At 52.5% G+C, this 17,101-nt stretch overlaps 2 protein-coding genes across 3 annotated transcripts; one reads left to right on the top strand and one right to left on the bottom strand.

Moving 5' to 3' along the window:
* Positions 1 to 491: 491 nt before the first annotated feature.
* On the top strand, positions 492 to 4,818 carry PRADC1 (protease associated domain containing 1). Its single transcript, XM_039256893.1, has 5 exons — positions 492 to 648; positions 2,836 to 2,936; positions 3,464 to 3,573; positions 3,852 to 4,019; positions 4,257 to 4,818. Exons 1-5 carry the CDS (start codon positions 582 to 584, stop codon positions 4,375 to 4,377), a joined length of 567 nt encoding a protein of 188 aa, XP_039112824.1. The 5' UTR covers positions 492 to 581; the 3' UTR covers positions 4,378 to 4,818.
* A 460-nt stretch (positions 4,819 to 5,278) lies between these two features.
* Positions 5,279 to 17,101, bottom strand: SMYD5 (SMYD family member 5). 2 transcript variants are annotated; one of them, XR_005532593.1, is made up of 14 exons: positions 16,995 to 17,101; positions 13,121 to 13,229; positions 12,254 to 12,393; positions 11,672 to 11,793; positions 11,214 to 11,283; positions 10,488 to 10,592; positions 9,619 to 9,681; positions 9,330 to 9,400; positions 8,908 to 9,014; positions 8,464 to 8,520; positions 7,538 to 7,632; positions 6,828 to 6,898; positions 6,139 to 6,744; positions 5,279 to 5,723 (listed from the first exon to the last, which is right to left on the bottom strand). XR_005532593.1 is itself a non-coding variant. In XM_039256892.1 (13 exons), exons 1-13 carry the CDS (start codon positions 17,088 to 17,090, stop codon positions 6,597 to 6,599), a joined length of 1,254 nt encoding a protein of 417 aa, XP_039112823.1. In that variant the 5' UTR covers positions 17,091 to 17,101; the 3' UTR covers positions 5,485 to 6,596. The 2 variants fall into 2 exon arrangements, 1 of the variants encoding a protein (XP_039112823.1); XM_039256892.1 differs by having other exon boundaries at positions 5,485 to 6,744.

Raw genomic sequence — 17,101 nt, forward strand, 5'->3', positions numbered from 1 at the left:
GGTGTAACTTGTCAGAGGACCAGCGGAGGGGAGGTCGCGGGAGGCCGCCTAGGCGCTAGACGAAGGGCGCTGCCTTCCCAAAGAGGAGGATGAGAAAAGCACAGCTGGGGGAAGCAAATCGTCATCTTGCGAGGCGGCCGCAGGGAAGATCCAGCCAAGACCGCAAAAGCTGACGGCCACGACTCTCCTCTGCTGAAGCGAGTCCAGCGGGGTGCCCACCTCCAAGGCACTTTCCTCCTCGGCCCGCCCACCAGCCGGCGCAATCCTGGAGTCTAATCCAAACTAAGAAATGCTGGGGCGCGGGTTGGGAGGGGTGGCAGTTGCTGTTAAGAGTTTAGACCAATCAGTCCTAGGCCCCACTTCTCTTGACCAATAGGAAGTGGGCTAAGGCGCAGAGGCGGAAAGTGTAGCTACAGGAACAGGCATCAGAGCCAATCAGCCGCCGGCCTCGTTTCCGTCCGCCAACCAGAGGCAAGAGCGGGCCTGGGGGCGGGAGGCCGGAGCAGCTGTCAGGCTAAAGTCCAGCGAGCTAGCGCGGTGGGGCGGCTGGAGGAAGCGCGGCGCCGGGCCGGGCCCTGGAGATGGTCCCCGGCGCCGCGGGCTGGTGTTGTCTCGTGCTCTGGCTCCCCGCGTGCGTCGCGGCCCACGGTGAGCGGCAACGGGCGGGGCTGCGGGGCGGGGGTGACCGTCTAGCTCGCTTGTGTCTCGGGCCGGGAGTCACGGGTCACCTTGGGACCCCGCGTGTTCGAAGCAGGGCAGGTCTGGGGACGGGAGACTGGAGTGGGTGAGTACTGGCCCCCCAGGGACGTGAGCAGGGTGCTGCATGAGGCTGGGCCCTGAGTCCTCGGCTCCTCACGTCGAAGCAAGACTCCTCTCCACGCCTCCAGTAGCGCCGGCCCAGATGGCTGAAGGGGCGAACAGGAGAAGGAACAAGGGACAGCTAGAGAGATTACAAGCTGGAGGTCGTAAGCCAGCACTCACATACATATATAGGAGCACACATTCTTACACGTGGGCCCCCACATACACACACACACGTACACACACAACCTGTTTGCACCTAAAGGAGCATATAAACGTATACACCCATACACATACGTGGGCACATATGTATACCACCCTCGATTTACACACATTAGCGGATGCAAAGGCCAGGCAAAGATGTGTGTGGGAAGGCAGAGAGGTTTAGTGTTAAAGAAGGCTCCTTGGAAGTATAACTATATCTGATGGGATGTCCCCACTCTCAGGATGAAAGGCTGTAAAGCCCAATGCCTATCTGGTCGCTGTGATTTGGGCAGTAGAGGACAGCTAAAACCACAATCAGTCCTAACCCCCTGACACACAGTAGTGGCTTCCTGGTTTGTTGACTGACTATTCGACCTGTAGCAGCAGCTTCCATACTTTCACATTCCTCCAACTCTCTGGGCTAAGGAAACCAAGGATTCAAGTCCGGGTAAAATGTTAAACTTTGGTGCTGAAGAGATGATCCCACACCCCAGAAAAATCTGGTTGTTCTGAAAATTCTCTCCCTCAGTGCAACGGAGCTGAAAATAGTTGTTCACTCCTTCAACAACCTTTATTGAGCACCCACATATCCTAGCCACTGTTACATAATGTGGATATAGCATTGAACTAAGCTACAAAACTGGTTCTTGCTGTAGTGGAAGAGACAGACATTAAACAATTATGAATAGTTTATAAGTACAAATTTTGTTGAAAGTGTCAGTGGAGAAAAAGTACATTTCGAATGGGCTTAGGGAAAGGGCGGTGATAGGGCAGAAGATTTCTCTAGAAAGTGACATTTAAGCTATGACCTAACCAAAGAGTAGAAGTCTATCAGGTGAAGAGGTAGAGTTGGGGTGGGGGTAAGGGTAGGAAGCTTCCCAGATAGAACAGTTGTAAGACTCAGAGGTGAAAAAATTGAAAGGAGGCCAGAAAAGAGTAGATAAGGTTGTAGTAGTAGCCAAGGGCATATGGAACAGGACCCTGCAGGCCACATTTAAGCGTTTAGCTTTTATTTTTCGTGCAAAGGGTAGTTGTTGAAGGGTACTGAAGCCATAAGAGTGGTGACTTACTTGATCATATTTGCTTGAAGATACTTAAAAATCTTTTTAATGATTATTTATTTTTGAGAGAGACAGCATGAGCAGGGGAGGGTCAGAGAGAGAGGGAAATACAGAGTCCAAAGAAAGGCTCCAGGCCCTGAGCTAGCTGTCAGCACAGAGTCCCATGCGGGGCTCGAACCCACAAACCGTGAGATCGTGACCTGAGCCGAAGTTGGACACTTAACCGACTGAGCCACCCAGGTGCCCCTGCTTGAAGATATTTTAAGAAGACCCCTGACTGTTGTTTGGGGAATAGACAGTAGAGAGCAAGAAAGGAGGCAGATAGACCAATTAAGAAGCTGGACCAGTCAGGACAAGAAATGCCAGTGGCTGTACTAAGAGGATGGCAATGGAACCAGAGTCAACTTTTAAGTTTTAATGAGAATTGTATTATACCCTGGCTACCACATCTCCACCTTGAAACTCTCAGGTCCACTTCAGAGCAAAGAGGGATTAATCCTCAGAGAGAACACAAGAGCTCTCACTCTTCCTGGCTCATCAGTGCAGCAGCAGCAGCAGCAGCTATTATCTCTGGGGTTACTAACTCTGCATCAGCTCTATCCTCCTCAGGGCAGGGGCCATCTAGCGCACTCCCCTGGAGGACTTACTTGGCTGAAGCTGGGTCCCTGAGCCCAGACTATAGCCAGCCCCATTGTACACAAGGGGTCCGTGACCTGAACTCGAACCAGCTTCTTCCCTGGAAGTGTCTTACCTGTATTCTATCTTTCAGGCTTACGCATCCATGATTATTTGTACTTCCAAGTGCTGAGTCCCGGAGACATTCGGTACATCTTCACGGCCACACCTGCCAAGGACTTTGGTGGTATTTTTGTAAGTTCAGGGAGATCCTTTTGTCTCTGATCCTGTCTCCACCCCACAAAGTCAAGGTGACTGTCTAATCCCTTCAACCAACACCTGAGCACCAGGACAGGGAAGGGCACAATCCAGGCCTGCCCTCCAAGGGCTGCTGGGCAGGAGGGCAGGGCTTCCAGCTAGCTACTACCCTGGCTGTGACGGACTTGGGCACCAGACAGGGAGAAGCTGTCTTCCTGGGGGACATGAAATAGTGAAAAACCAAGGGCTCTGCTAGCTGTCTCTGCACTATGTGGCTTAAGGCAAATTACATCCCCTTTCTGGATCCCTACGAACTCCCCCTTATCTCTCATGGAAAGGCACCATGGAGTAGACGACTAGGTAAGCCTTGGTGAGACTTTAGTAAAAACACTCCAGCGCCCAGCACACAGAAACCACTCCACGTTTCCTTCACACTTTGTGAGGAACCAATAGAATGGGGTGGTCAGCCTGGTCCTAACACAGCCGTGCCTCCTCACACTCTGACCTGTCTAAATGTCTTTCAGCACACAAGGTATGAGCAGATTCACCTTGTCCCTGCGGAACCTTCAGAGGCCTGTGGAGAACTCAGCAACGGTTTCTTCATCCAGGACCAGATCGCTCTGGTGGAGAGAGGGTAAGGAGTGGACAGACACAGGCAGAAGAGGATAGCAGGTGTAGCTTAGATTCTGAGATCAGTGTTGGGGGTGGTGATTTGAAATAGCGGTTCTTAAATAATTCGTGTTTTTAACGGTCTTTAAGAAATGTCTTAAGACTACCCATGCCTTTTGGCCACTTACTTATGAGCCCTCAGCAAAAAATTCTCCACGGTCCTTTTCTCATCCTTCCGGTGTGTCTGGAGGAGAGGTAGCTAGGACCCTGCCTTTCCTTTGGTCTCATTACCGCCTCTTCCAGGGGCTGCTCCTTCCTCTCCAAGACCCGGGTGGTGCAGGAGCACGGCGGGCGGGCAGTGATCATCTCTGACAACGCAGTTGACAATGACAGCTTCTACGTGGAGATGATCCAGGACAGTACCCAGCGCACAGCTGACATCCCTGCCCTCTTCCTGCTCGGCCGAGATGGGTGAGGGCTCCTTGTCTCTGGCTGTGTCAGCACCAGGCTGGGTGCCATGACTTGGGGAGGTCAAGGGCAATCACCAATCCCTTCCCACAAGCCTCTTTTGGAGGGCCAAAAAAGTTGGAGGGCCCCAGTTGAAGGGCCAAGTCCTTGGGCTCTGGAACTCCCAGAGTGATGGGGACAGTGGGGCATGATGGGATGCTGAGAAAGTGACCATCGCCACCTTTCTTCATGCCCTCCCAGCTACATGATCCGCCGTTCCCTGGAACAGCATGGGCTGCCATGGGCCATCATTTCCATCCCAGTCAATGTCACCAGCATCCCCACCTTTGAGCTGCTGCAACCGCCCTGGACCTTCTGGTAGAAGAAATGGTCCCACACACCAGCCATAAACAACTCTGGGCTAGGAAGGGGAAGTCCAGGAATTCTGCTGTTTGGGATTTGGGGATGGCATCTGAGGACAGGTAGAGCCGGATAGAGGAAAAAAGCTTTGGCCCTGGCCATGCTAAGAAAAGCCCCGCCACTGCCTTCCCTTCCTCGGGGCCCCCAAACGTCTCAGGCTATGGGATAGACAAGAGCCAGGCCCCGGAGCTTCTTGACTAGAATCTGAACAAAGGAGCTAAAGGCAGGTGGCCTGAGAGCCATCTGTGACCTGTCACATCCCACCTGGCTCCAGCCTCCCCTTCCCAGGGTCTCTTCAGTGTACTTTACAGCAGTTGCTGGAGCAGTTTAAGGAGCTGGTGTCTGAGGAACTAATAAACCCTCACTGACTTTTTAGCAATAAAGCCTCTCATCAGGGTTGCAACTGTGTCCTAGAGTAAGAGCACACGGGTGGGAGGGGTCTTCATACCCTCATCGGGTCCTATGCCCCTGTTTTGAAGGGAGGAAACAGGCCCACAGAGGACAAATGACTTGCCCAAGGTCCTTTAGAACCAGTGCTTAGGCTGCTAATTTTGGATCCCAGCACCATCTACCTCCTGCTCAAGGATTCAGGAAGCTGTAGTTCAGTTCCCTGAGAAGACTCCTCTGATAGCCTGTCCTGGGATCCACGCTGGTCCTCAGAGAACCCTTGCTCTTGGCATTTAGAAACCTTTGCACAGCAGAGTGTAGATGTGACCAGGAAGGAGCCCGCTGGGGAGCTGCAGCTGCCATCTCCTGCCATCACCTCGTCTCAAACTATGTGCCTACGCACCACCTATGTGACTGCTGCATGCCCCAGGCAGCTTGTCAAGTCGTTCTCCACAAAGCACTCCTGCAGAAACCTGTCACCGCTCACACTTTATTGAGAACAGTGGGCAGGCAGGGGTTGGAGGGGGTGCTGGCTGCCGTGAAGAACCCTATAAGCCAGACAGGTGGGCCTACCTGGCTCATGACCTAGGATAGAGCCTATGGGGTGGGCGCCTGCCCTCCCAGAGATCCCTCAGCAGCGGGTGTGGCAGCCCCCCCCCCCCCAGGAAAGTACGCAAAGAAATCGCAAGTGATGGGCTATAATTCCCATAGCATCCAACCCAAGAGTGAGGGCAGTACTAATCGGAGGGTGGAGGGGAGGGTGACACAGTCAGGGCTGATTTCAGCATATCTAGCCCAGCTCCTCTAGGTTTCTGGAAGACTCCAGTGTTCCTCTGTGGAGACCCTAACGATGGAGACTGAGGCTTGGAGAGCTCCTCACTGACCCATGTTAAACTGATCCCAGGGAAGCCTCTTGAGCATCTGCAATTAAGGAACACAGGCCTGTCATCCCTCAGTCTTAGCCATGCTGCTGGAGTCCTCAGTGGGACAGGAGTGAAGAAGGGGTGATGATCCCCCACATGGCCCACCTGAGGGAGGCAGAGCCTCTTACACACCCCAAATGGCCAGCTACCATGCCAGGGCCTGAGAGGCAAGGCACAGGTACAGAGATTCGGGAATCTGCGGAAGGGGTTGCTGTCCACTCCCCTGATGTCCAAACAGTGGGGGTGGGGAAAGGGAGGAATCCCCCTGGTTCGGTGTCCCCGGCACCCAGCCTTAGAGAAGGTGCTCTGGAGGCCCAGTGGCCCCTTCCTGCCTCTCCTAGCTGTGCCAGCAGGAGGCAGTTGCCTTAGCAGCCACAACGGTGGGAGGGGGGAAGAAGGTGAAGGCATCTCACCCCCTCTCCTTTCTTCTTCAGTGCAGTCAGGCCGTTCTCGGATTGCCACTTTGCTACCCGCTCTGTAGCAGGTAAAAAGGGGTGAAGCCTCCGGTGGACAGGCAAGCATGGCCATGGGGCCAAGTGGAAGAAACACAGTTTCTGATCTCTGTGGTGGCTGCTCACGCTGGGAGTGGATACCTCAGTGTGTGTGTGTGTTTTGCGGGGGCAGCACTGAGAGGCTCAGTGACCACGCAGAACCTGAGCCACTCAGCAGCAGTGTCCAGGGCGGGAGATCTCGTGGGGGGGCGGGGTGGAACGCCTAGGGTCCAGCCTCCGTCCTACCCTCTGGCAGAAACAGAGCTGGAATGGGAGGGAGGGGGGAAGCAGGAGTGGGGAGTTCCTTCCAAGCCTCCTCTCTGGGGGAAGTCCCCCTTTTCCTGCAGGGTCTGGGGCAGGCCCCTTCCAGGCAGGGGACATCACACATCCGTCATCTCATCCCCCAGCTCTGCATCGTCTGGCTCTCCTTCCTCTTCTTCATCCTCCTCCTCTTCCTCCGAGGTCACATTGGGTTCATCGGCCTCTGCCAGGCATTTGGGGCAGGAACAGACGAACAGGTAGTTCTCCCTGCAGGGGGTGGGGGGTGGTGGTGAGGGTGAAGTCAGGCAGCCCCAGGATGGAGCCTCCCAGAGCCCGGCCACCCGCCACACCTAAGGATCTTGTGGCGGCTGTGGCGGCTGCGCTCCCGCTGACAGCAGTCCAAGTAGCTGATACAGATTTCCTGGAGGGCAGAGAAGAGGTGGAGTCTGACAGTCTGTGCTGCCTCTTAGAGGAGATTAGAGCCTCCCCAACCGCTGCCCCATCTCCCAGGAACTAGGCTCTCATTCATTTCCCTGTGCCCTCAGAAGGCCACCAAGGTCTGTGTCTGAGAGACAGAGGGGACAGTGGTTAGCCTCAGGCCGTGACTACGGGTAGTCAATGGCCAAGGTCTGTGGCTGGGGTCAGGTTATCTTGACATGGTGCTACTTGCCCTGGAAGAAGATTCAACCAGGCTCTGTGCACTATGCTACCAGCCAGGATACCAAACCCCAAACCCACACATGCACCCATAGCCCGAGCTACAGTGGGCCATCTCTTGCTTTCTTAGAAGCTGTGGATTTGTAGATCAAAAGGTGGCTGGGGACAAGAACCTGCACATACACTTGTGTCTCAGTCACTGCTCTGAGAATCTCTGTTTATTTATTTTTTTAAGAACTGGGGGTCCCATGGGGTTTGTGCATAACCATGGGTGAAAAGACTCCTGCCCTGGGTCATGTGGGGATTCAGCCCAACAGCCTGAACTTGGGGCTCTAACCACTGTTGCTCCCAATCACTAGAGAGAACTTGCAAGGCCCACCCCCACAGCTCCTAGCCCTCTCACCTCTCCTGGCTTGATATCCTCCAAGGCTGTGACATGCAAAAGGAAATTGTTTTCTGGGAAGGAGGTCTCTGCATTGGGGACACAGCTGTGGTTACCTGGGTCACAAGAGGCAAGAAATAAGGACTGTTGGCTAATAAAAACAACAGCTTCAACTTGCAAAGCAGTGGGTCCCATCCTTCCTTTTTTTTGGATCCCTGCTAGGGCTCCATAGGTCCTGGAAGCCAAGTTTCCGGACTCCCTCTGTCTGGTGCTCTTTCCTACAGAGCACAGGCACAAATGCACTCCCTCTTGTCACTCCCTCCCACCTGCCATCACTGCCCTTGCTGTCCTCAGCACTGGGCAACTGGAGTCTCCATTGTGTTCCTAGTGTCCCACAAAGGGAAGGCCAGGGCTGTGAAAGGGGCCCCATGGCAGACACTTAACTTGGCAATTAGATGTCTGATAACAGCTGAGCCAGGCCCTCTGTGAGCCTAGTTTGGGAGGGGTAGAGTGCCCCAGAGCTTGGGAGGAGGGCTTACAATGAGCAAACCAGAGGAGGGGAGGCTGAGATCTGGAAAAAAGAGTTGTATGACTGGCTCGGCTCTTCCCTATAGATGCTGATGAGATTAGCCTTCTAGCCTGAACTCCTCCCAGGAGCCTGAGGGCAGTGGTTGTGCAAAGCCAATGCTTCCCTTTGCAAGGAACTGAGCTCTGCCTTAGCACAGGGCCTGGTCCACTGTAAGGTTTTAAATATAAACATATTAAGGCACAAGCAATCCAAAGAATGGATGAATGAATGAAAAACTGATGCAACAAAAAGTCTCAGGAGAATCCCCAAGGAAGCCCAGACCTAATTCTGCTCCCAAACTCCTCTCCACCAGCCTAAAAGGGGCTGAGAAAGATGTACTGTGGCCATGAGGCCGTCCCTCCTCAATGCCGGGACTCACAGCAGCTCTGAAGCACAAAGAGGCCAGATCCTTCACAGTTAAGAAACTCTCCAGTTGCTGTAAGACAGTAACATGTAGATGTTATTCTATCCATTTCATAGGCAGGAAAAGGAAACTAGACTTATAAGGATAGGCACTGATTCCTCTGTCTTGCCACCCAGTCACTACCGTTTCACCTAAACTTCTAGGAGGCACAAACCTTGTCTTTCTATAAATGACATCACCTTACTTGTCCAGCACCCCCCACCCCCAGCATCAAGACTCTATATGGATCTCAGGGGCATGTCTTATCTTAGGTGTCCTGTGGACAGATGTGAAGCTTCCCATAGGCCCAAAGGGATTACCTTCCCCAACCATTAGCTCAGAACTCCCTAAGGGGAAGACTGTGTGTCTGACCAGGGGGGCATTCAAGGTTGGGTGAGACCAAGGCTCCATCTCACCAACCTGCCTCGATGTCCTTGTACAGCTGGTCAATGAAGGCGTCCAGCTGCTCTCGGTCCTGAGGCTTCAGCTCCAGAGCGTCACAGGCATGGACCCACTGGCTCAGGGAGCTGGGGGTCCCAGGCATCCATGGTTGGAGAGAAGGAGGCCCAGCTCCCAGGGCTCTCCATCTCCAGACAGGTTAAGCCCATTTCTTTCTCCAGGGCGGGGTCCCATCTTCCCCAAAAGACCAAAGCTCCCAAGAGCAAACTCTACCACCTCAGTCTTTCTGACTCCCATCACTGCATCCAGTCCAGCTCTCCTACCACAGAATCAAACCCTTCCCCATCCTAATCTTGAAAGGAAGTGTGGCTACCTTCCTCTTTCAATCTCCCGCCCAAGCCCTAACGGACAAGTCCAATAGCATTGGAACATTCTCTCCTAACCTGGTCCCAATTCCTTGGCCATTGGTCCCAACAAGAGCAAAGAGAGACCGGAATCCATCTGGTGTGAACCACTGTGGGGAGAAAGAAAAATGAGTGCTCAGGTTACAGTCACTCGCTTTTCCTTCTGAAACAGCTCTCTGTTGAGAAAGTCTTCTGTGAGTCAGTCCCATCCCAACTTCAGACCAAGGCAGCCCCGGTTTAACTCTCTTGAGTAGGAGATGCTGACCCGGGTGCTCCTGGAGAGCTGGAATGACTGGGAGGTCATTGGTCCCACCTTCCCCACGCTCACCTGGCTGAGCGCCTCCTCATAAAGGGCCTCTGTGAAGAGTCTCCGCAGAAGGTCCAGCTGGCCCTGGTTTAGGGGAAGCAGGGAGAGACTTGTATCCCTGGGGATTTCCCATTAGCACCCAGCCAGGGCCCAGAAGACCAGGTAAGGGAAAGAAAAGGGGCCAATTCTATAGAATGAGCTTTCCCTGAAGGCAAAGGAAGGCCACACAGTTCTTTTTTCCAAAGAAGCTTGGCAATCTGTTGACCTGTTCCAACCCAGGGTGGCGAACCCCAAATTCCTATTTTCCAGCCCTTGTACCAGGAGGGCTGAGGCAACCTCGCTTGGGATGTCTGTCCTTGCCAACACTTTCCAGGTTTCCTGACCTGGCCTCCAGACAAGCTTGACTACCCCCTCCTCTCCTCAGAATGAATGCAGGAAGGCCCACCCCAGCTGCCCTTTAAACCCTGCCTGCACCTGCAGGCAGCTCCTGCATGGAAGCCTGCTGTCCTCAGTGAGAATGTGTAATCTTTGCGTGGGAGTGGGCACTCAGTGCAGTGGCAGCTAAAATCCTCCCATTTCATGCTGCTCCCTGACCCTGTGGGCCTGACCCTCCATTTTCCATTATACCCACTTGCCCACCACTATCCTATCATGAGATTCTGTCTTACCATGTCAGGGCACCTGACCCCTCCTTACTTTATCATCACCCCACTTCTCATTTTGGACCCTGTTAGGGCACAAAGTTAAATAGTGGCAAAAATATAGGTCCTCTGAGTAGATTTCTGGCCCCAGGCTCTTTGGCTGGCAAAAGTCCAAATGTGGAGATCCCCTCAGGTAGCCACACAACATCCAAGGCTATTGGGGTGAGGGGATTGTGGGAGAAGACTAACCTTGAATTTGTCCCCCAGGAGTTTGTGGACAATTTCCTCTTCCTCGTTGGCTGTTTTATTACAGAACTGGGAGAAGAGCCTGATCCAACGATCTTTATCCTTAGCCTGCAGGGAAAAGATATACTTCAGGGTCACATTCACATATGCCCATATTCACACGTACACATGGACTTGGGGACACCCACCTCCTTGCTGTCCCTTGTACCCAAGCGGAAGGGTAGCCTGTGATTCTAAAGCCTCTGCCATCAGAGAAACACCATCACACATGAGATTCTAGGTAGACCCTTCCTTGGCCTGGGGACTTCCTTCCCACCTTCCTTCCTGCCCACATCCAACCACCTCCCCAGCTGGGCCAAGCTGGCCAGTTCAACAACACTTGGAAAAACAGGAGAATGAGGCTGTGGAGCTCCAATACTAATAGAACAGGTTGGAGGCGCTTCTCTCACTTTATATAAGAGGCAATCCTGAGAAAGTGGCATCTGTAAATTGAATGTGTGGACTGTTGCTGCATGGGAGGTCCTCTCCTAGGTCAAAGGCTATAGGAAAGATGAGTCTCCTGCCTAACTCAGGTTAGCTGCTCCTGAGTTTACATAGCAAGCAGCTCTCCTTTGGGAAGCGCAGAGGGAACTCTGCATCCAAGCCAGGGTTTTGAGGTGAGGAGGAGACGGAGGCCAAGGAGCAAACGAGACCAGAACGGGCTTCTATGGAAGGTCTGGGTGGGCTTACCTGCTTCACTGTGGCCACCATCCGGGCCATCAACATGATGCTTGCAGTCTCGGGGGGGTAGTGAACACTCCTGTGGAGAAAGAAAAAGATTTGATCTAGAAATTCCCTCCCCAGTAGCTGTGTTCATGGAAGCCCAGTCTGATCACTACTGAGAATCCTTCCTACTAACTCCATTTATAACCAAAGAGAGAGGTCATTGGCAAGGATGAGGGCAGGACTTTACAGCCCTATGGGCTTAATGGGACTCTTCCGTGGAGTGTGTAAAATGCTGACAGTAGTGGGACTGGCGACTCACATCGAAGGCAGGAGGTTAGGCGATGGGACTTCTGCTTAACCCTAAGAATGGAGGAAAGATCTGGGGGATGGCAGTGTGAGGGAGACAACTGCATCTGCTGATTGCAAGCAGGCGGGCAGTCAAGGAGGAGGATCAAGGGAAGAAGAGATGAAATGCTACATACCTCCATGCTTCCTGTAGCTTATTGAGAGGATGCAGGGGATCGTCCTGGGAGGGCCCGGGGCACAGGACCTGATGGTACTGCTCGGCAGCCGCCAGCCGACACTCTGCACTGCAGTACATCACCTGTGCAGTGGGTGAAGGTCAACACCCTAGGATATGGCCATGGAGGGAGGCACAGACATCCCTCACTTGTACTCACCCCCTCCAACTGCATCCTTCTATGAACAGCCCCTGAGCAGTAGCTCAGTGGCATCGTGAGATGAGAAAGCGCACAGTGCCCTGGGGGCATGTGAGAGGGGCACCCCGGCTTGCTGAACTATGGGAAGGAAAGAGCGCTCAGGAAGAGGGAAGAGCCCCTGCCAGGCACCTGGGAAGAGGGCAAGTTCCCACCGGACCTATTTTCTAAACAGTGGGACTGGGACAGGGAGAATTGAAATAGTAACGGACCCTTTCGAATGTCTTCCCCTACATTATGGCTCTCAGGAGCCCCGAGCAGGTGTGTTGTCATTCCTGTCTGAAGAAGACTTCAGCTAAGGCTTCTCCCACCAGCTCCCTTTCAGCTGCACTCCCCAGGGATGCTCACCTGGCAGTGGGGACAGTGCTGGTGGAGGTCCTTGCGCACGGCACACAGCTCAGGGTGAGGCAGAACCTGGCCCGGCTTCCCAGTCAGCCTCTGGGCATTCTCCTCTGCCTTCTCCAGTGCCCGAAGGCAGTGGTCACAGGCTGAGGGAGAGAGGCCCGTATGACAACGTGAGTGTCTTTAGAGCAGGGGCCATGTTTTGTCTTTTCCACAGAAGTGTCCCTAGGGCTAAAGACAGTGCCTGCCACTTGGTGGGCGCTCCACAAATGTTTGGGAAGTGAATGAACAGCTGTGTTCAAGAACAGAAAGACTGCATGATTTCACATGCATTCCAAGGCAGATCAGGACTCAGTCTGTGGGGCTCCCCTCCTAACCCCCAGACTGAGCTTTCCCCACACTCTGGAGCCAACTGACGCTCCTTTCATGTCTGTCTCTAGCCTAAGAAAGTGTGAAAAAAGCATGTGGCTGGAAAAGCTAAGGGCATCCTAACTTGCTGCTGACCCCTAACTCAGCCTGTTCTGACCAAGGGGCAAGTGGCCTGCTCTTGGTGGAGAGCTGCCCTTTGGCACAGAGCCTTCAGCATGACATCCAGTCCCTTATACTGCAGGTCAGACTGAGTTCTGCCTGCCTGACAGTCCTCCCCCAGAGCAGGCTGGAAAAGCCCCTTCCCTCGCTCGCTCCCAACCCCAAATGGCCTAACAGTAGAGAGAAGCATGATTCTCAGGCACGGTTCTCTGAAACGAGCTCTTCTCCCAACACCTAAATCCGCAGAGACATCAGCTAGTGGGAGTGTCGCAGAGACATCAGCTCTCTTCCATGCACAAAGGCAGCTGGCCCAGCAGCCGTGAGGAGTAGACGAGATGTGCTCACCTCGGTAGCGATAAAGTGCATTCCAGAGAAACTGAGCAGCCACCAGGGGCCGTTCTACAAAGATGGTCTCCCCTTTCCGGATCAGCTGTGTGGCAAATAGGCCCTTTCCCTAACAGGGAGAGAAGGAACAGGATGGCCATAAGGAGAGAAAGAGGACACAGCTCTAAGGGTTCCCAGAGGGGTGCCCAGCCTCACCCCCCACATGCCTCCCTCTCAGGAGAGGCCTCTGCCTTGGGAGGCCTCATGGAGCATGGTCAGCACCCTCCATGACTGCCTCCTCTGGAAATGCAGCTCTGACCTACTTTCGGTCACCCCGCTTTCAGCCTGCTCAGAGCAGGGGGCCTGGGATGGGGAGGGAGCCACCTTGTCAGCCAGAAGAGAATTTCTGGAATGGGCAGAGAAGGGCCAAGGCTCACAGCAGGCTGGAGCCTCCTGTACCAGCAGCTGACAATGACAGGGCGGTCTTCTCGGAGTCACCCATGTGCCCCTCCAAGATTCTGGTGGTGACACCGCCGCTCAGGGTCACAGAGGACTCCTATGCCACAGGAGGGGGAGGCCTAGTCTTGGGGAGAATGTGCCCTATTTCCCTGGTCGGTGGGGAGTTCTGTGTTATGCTGAAAGGCAGGGCGAATCCTAGCACCACCCCTCATCCTGCTTGCTGTGAACCTTGCAACCAATTGCTTCTTTTTTTTTTTTTTTTAAAGTTTCTTTATTTAAGTAATCTCTACACCCAACGTGGAGCTCAAACCCATGACCCCGAGACCAAGAGCCACACACTCTACAGACTGAGCCAGCCAGGCACCCCAACTGCTTCACTTCTTTGCATCAGCTTCACATATGAAAAGCATCATAATGATAGCTCCCAGGTACCTGCTTCCAGGATGCCATGACATAGCTCAGGTGAATGTACCTTAGGAGCTTTACCTCCTTACTACTCTAAGTGAGGTGATGAGTGGGCAGCATGGGCATCATTTGGGCACCTGTTAGAAATGCAGAATCTCAGGTCCCGCCCCAGACCTGCTGCATTAGAATGTGCATTTTAACAAGAGGTCCAGGTGATTCATATGCGCATTAAAGTCTGAGGAACTCTGGTCTAAAGCACCATAAACATCAGGCACGGCATGAAGGAGGAGACAGCAACTGCTGAACTACCATTTCTCAGGTGTGCAAAGGAACTCAGGAGACAGCTTCAGAACCCAGGCAGTTCCTGGCTCTGCCGGGCACTTGCTCCCACTGTTCATTTAGAGAAGAGGGGTGGGATCCTGCCAGCACTGAACTGTCACAAGAAGAGAAAGAAATTTAAAAAAAGACTGACACAGCAGTGAAATGTCCTGTCATGTGGGCTCTCATGTAGCTCCCTGTTTCCATCTAGCATCGGCACTGTGGCTACACAGCAGCACCTACCTCTCAAAGTCAGAGAGGCAGGGATGTGTAGACCAGGACAGCCTTGGGCAGAATGGGGCAGCTGGAGCAAAACCTCTGGCCAAAGCCGCTGATGCACTCTTGGTTGTCTTCTTAGAACCCCATCTCCATGTCTTTAGCCCCGGACCCAATCTAGCAAAATAAAAACAGGGTCCTATTTTATGGAACAAAGGGCTATGAACATGGACCCACATTATTGCTGACAATCTCAAATCTCAATATTGGGTTAAATATCAATGTCTTTCTCTCTCTTTCTGGAGGATCAAATGCAGACAATATTTGGTTATCAAAACAAAAGGAACAGAATCAGAGCTGTTCCTTTATGAAACCACTCATCCTCCAAACATAAGACCGTGTTTCAAGAAAGCTGCTCTCATTAATATTAATTACCAAGAGGCTTGGAGAGAACGGAACCCGAGTGGAAAGGGCATAAACTTGCAAAGATATTTACAATTTGAAAAATAAATTTTAGGGAAAAAAAACGTGCAAAACTCTAATACCATGTAGTAAACTTTGAAAGCTTTACTAAATGGATAATTTTCTAGAAAAATACAAAAGGCAGGAAACCCAGGGAAAGAAGCAGAGTTGATAAGTGGCTAACCTGCAGTAGGATGGTATTTTGGTTGATATCCATCATTTTTGGTCAGACACTATCATGTTCTGATTGGTTCTGAATCAGAACCTGGCACAGTAGTCGGGAAATCTTTGAAAGATCATTCCTGCCAATATCCATAAAAGCAATGGAGAAAATAGTCAAAAACAACCCCCATGTGAGGCCCATAGTCCATATGGTTCTTGAGTCAGATCTCTCAAATCAAAGAATTAGTAACTCTCATGCTGTTTAAAAACTATTCAGTAACAGAGGAAAAAATGGAAAGATTCTCCATTTTACTAAAAAAACAAGCACACCTGTGATGTAGTAACCTGAGGAAGACAGCACAAAGAAGAAAACCTCACACACCAGTCTTACTTGATGAACATAGATGCGAAAAGCCTGGGGTAAATGTCAGTATGTCTGGGTGTGTGTGTGATTTTCTCAGCAGCAGATCACATGTGGGCATGGAGAGGGCAGCCAGCTCATTCTTCCAGAGGTGGGGTTTGATAGAAAACTGGGACAGGACAGCTGGGCAAGCAGAGTGGCTGAAGGGATGAGGTCAGAGGAAGAAATAAAGAAGAGAGGGACTGAGAGATGGGGACTTAGTGAAGGGAAAGGTCACTAACTCTGCCTGCAAGGAGTGATGGAACTGGGACACCATCAAACTATGAGCCAATCAAGAACAGAGGTGGAGACAGAAATGTGAGCAGCTGAAGAGGGGAAGGATATAGGGGAACTGCTTTACCACAGAAGGAAAGGAATACTCCAGATACATCTGGAGAGGAAAGAAGGCAATGGAAGGTTGGGTTGGAGAGAGCAGGAGGCAGATGACTAGAAGGCTGACATCTTGGGCAGGGACCAGGTATAGGCACAGCCGGTACACATGATAAATTATTCAACCTCAGTAAACAAAGAAATGTAAACTAAGACAAGTGATACCATTTTGCACGTATCAATCGGCAAAGTTAACTAGTAAAGAAAATACTCTGATGAAAAGGATGTGTGTACAGAAACTGAGCTCCAAGATCTTTGCCCTCTGGGATTAAAAATAAAATACAACGCAAAAGTACATAAATAAGTAGTTGGTTGAACTGTGGCAATCCCTTGAAACAGGCTATTACTCAGCTCTTAAAAATAAGCAGAAATAGATTTATTGATGTTGATTTACTGCTGCATCAGAGGTTTCTAAAACTGTAATTTTAGTATCCACATATTCGCACAAGTATAGGATTACGAGTGACTTTTATCTTCTATTTCCTTACATCTATTTGCAGTATTTTTCTACAATTAATATTTATAACACGATAACATAACCCCAAAATCCTATTGCTTTCCTGTTTCAACGCTTCAAATGCTCCCACGGGCTTCAAGCTCTAGACCAAATTCCTCAGCATTCCAAGGCCTTTCGTGTAGGGTCCTGGCCTCTCTCCACACCCCATTTCCAAATCTCACTCAGAAAGTTCCCCGAGGACCCACCCTTTTTTATACCTCAGTTCCCTCTGCTCAGCGGGTCTCCGCCCACCACCCCCACGGCCCAGCAGCAAGATACCCCAGTGTGGCCCAAGAGGCCAGGCGCCCACCCGGCCCCGCCTGGAGCAGCAGGGGCAGGACGCCGGCTGGCGCACTGGGTCCCGTAGGGAGGGGGCGTGCACAAAGACTTCGGTGCCCAGATTCACCGCGTGACCGCCCCGGAAGCCTGCGCGCGGGGAAAGAAGGGGAGCCCGCGAGCCGCGAGGAGGGGCCGAGCCGCAGAGTCGGAACGGCTGAGGAGCTTCTAGGCTCCGGGCCTGGGTCCCTCGGGGCTCCCTCCAAGGCCGAACACGGTGGATGCTCCCGGCGGATCTGCCTTCGCCTCACCTTAGCGCTGCTTACGAATCGGACTTCCACGGCCACAGGAGCCCGACCCGACACGCCCACGCAGAAGGAGAACACGTCGCACATGGAGGCCGCCATCTTGGGCGCGC

Source organism: Hyaena hyaena, unplaced genomic scaffold (assembly GCF_003009895.1).
Source record: "Hyaena hyaena isolate Hyena2069 unplaced genomic scaffold, ASM300989v1 scaffold_591, whole genome shotgun sequence".
NCBI classification, from domain to species: domain Eukaryota; kingdom Metazoa; phylum Chordata; class Mammalia; order Carnivora; family Hyaenidae; genus Hyaena; species Hyaena hyaena.

Bases quoted from the DNA above. Each gene is read 5' to 3' on its own strand.
- PRADC1 (XM_039256893.1), top strand. From the start codon at position 582: ATGGTCCCCGGCGCCGCGGGCTGGTGTTGTCTCGTGCTCTGGCTCCCC. The intron at 3,574-3,851 runs GTAAGGAGTGGA...CGCCTCTTCCAG, and splicing joins ATCGCTCTGGTGGAGAGAGG to GGGCTGCTCCTTCCTCTCCA. The intron at 4,020-4,256 runs GTGAGGGCTCCT...ATGCCCTCCCAG, and splicing joins TTCCTGCTCGGCCGAGATGG to CTACATGATCCGCCGTTCCC.
- SMYD5 (XM_039256892.1), bottom strand. From the start codon at position 17,090: ATGGCGGCCTCCATGTGCGACGTGTTCTCCTTCTGCGTGGGCGTGTCG. The intron at 12,394-13,120 runs GTGAGCACATCT...TCTCTCCCTCAG, and splicing joins TGCACTTTATCGCTACCGAG to CCTGTGACCACTGCCTTCGG. The intron at 9,401-9,618 runs GTGAGCGTGGGG...TTCTCCCCACAG, and splicing joins ATGAGGAGGCGCTCAGCCAG to TGGTTCACACCAGATGGATT.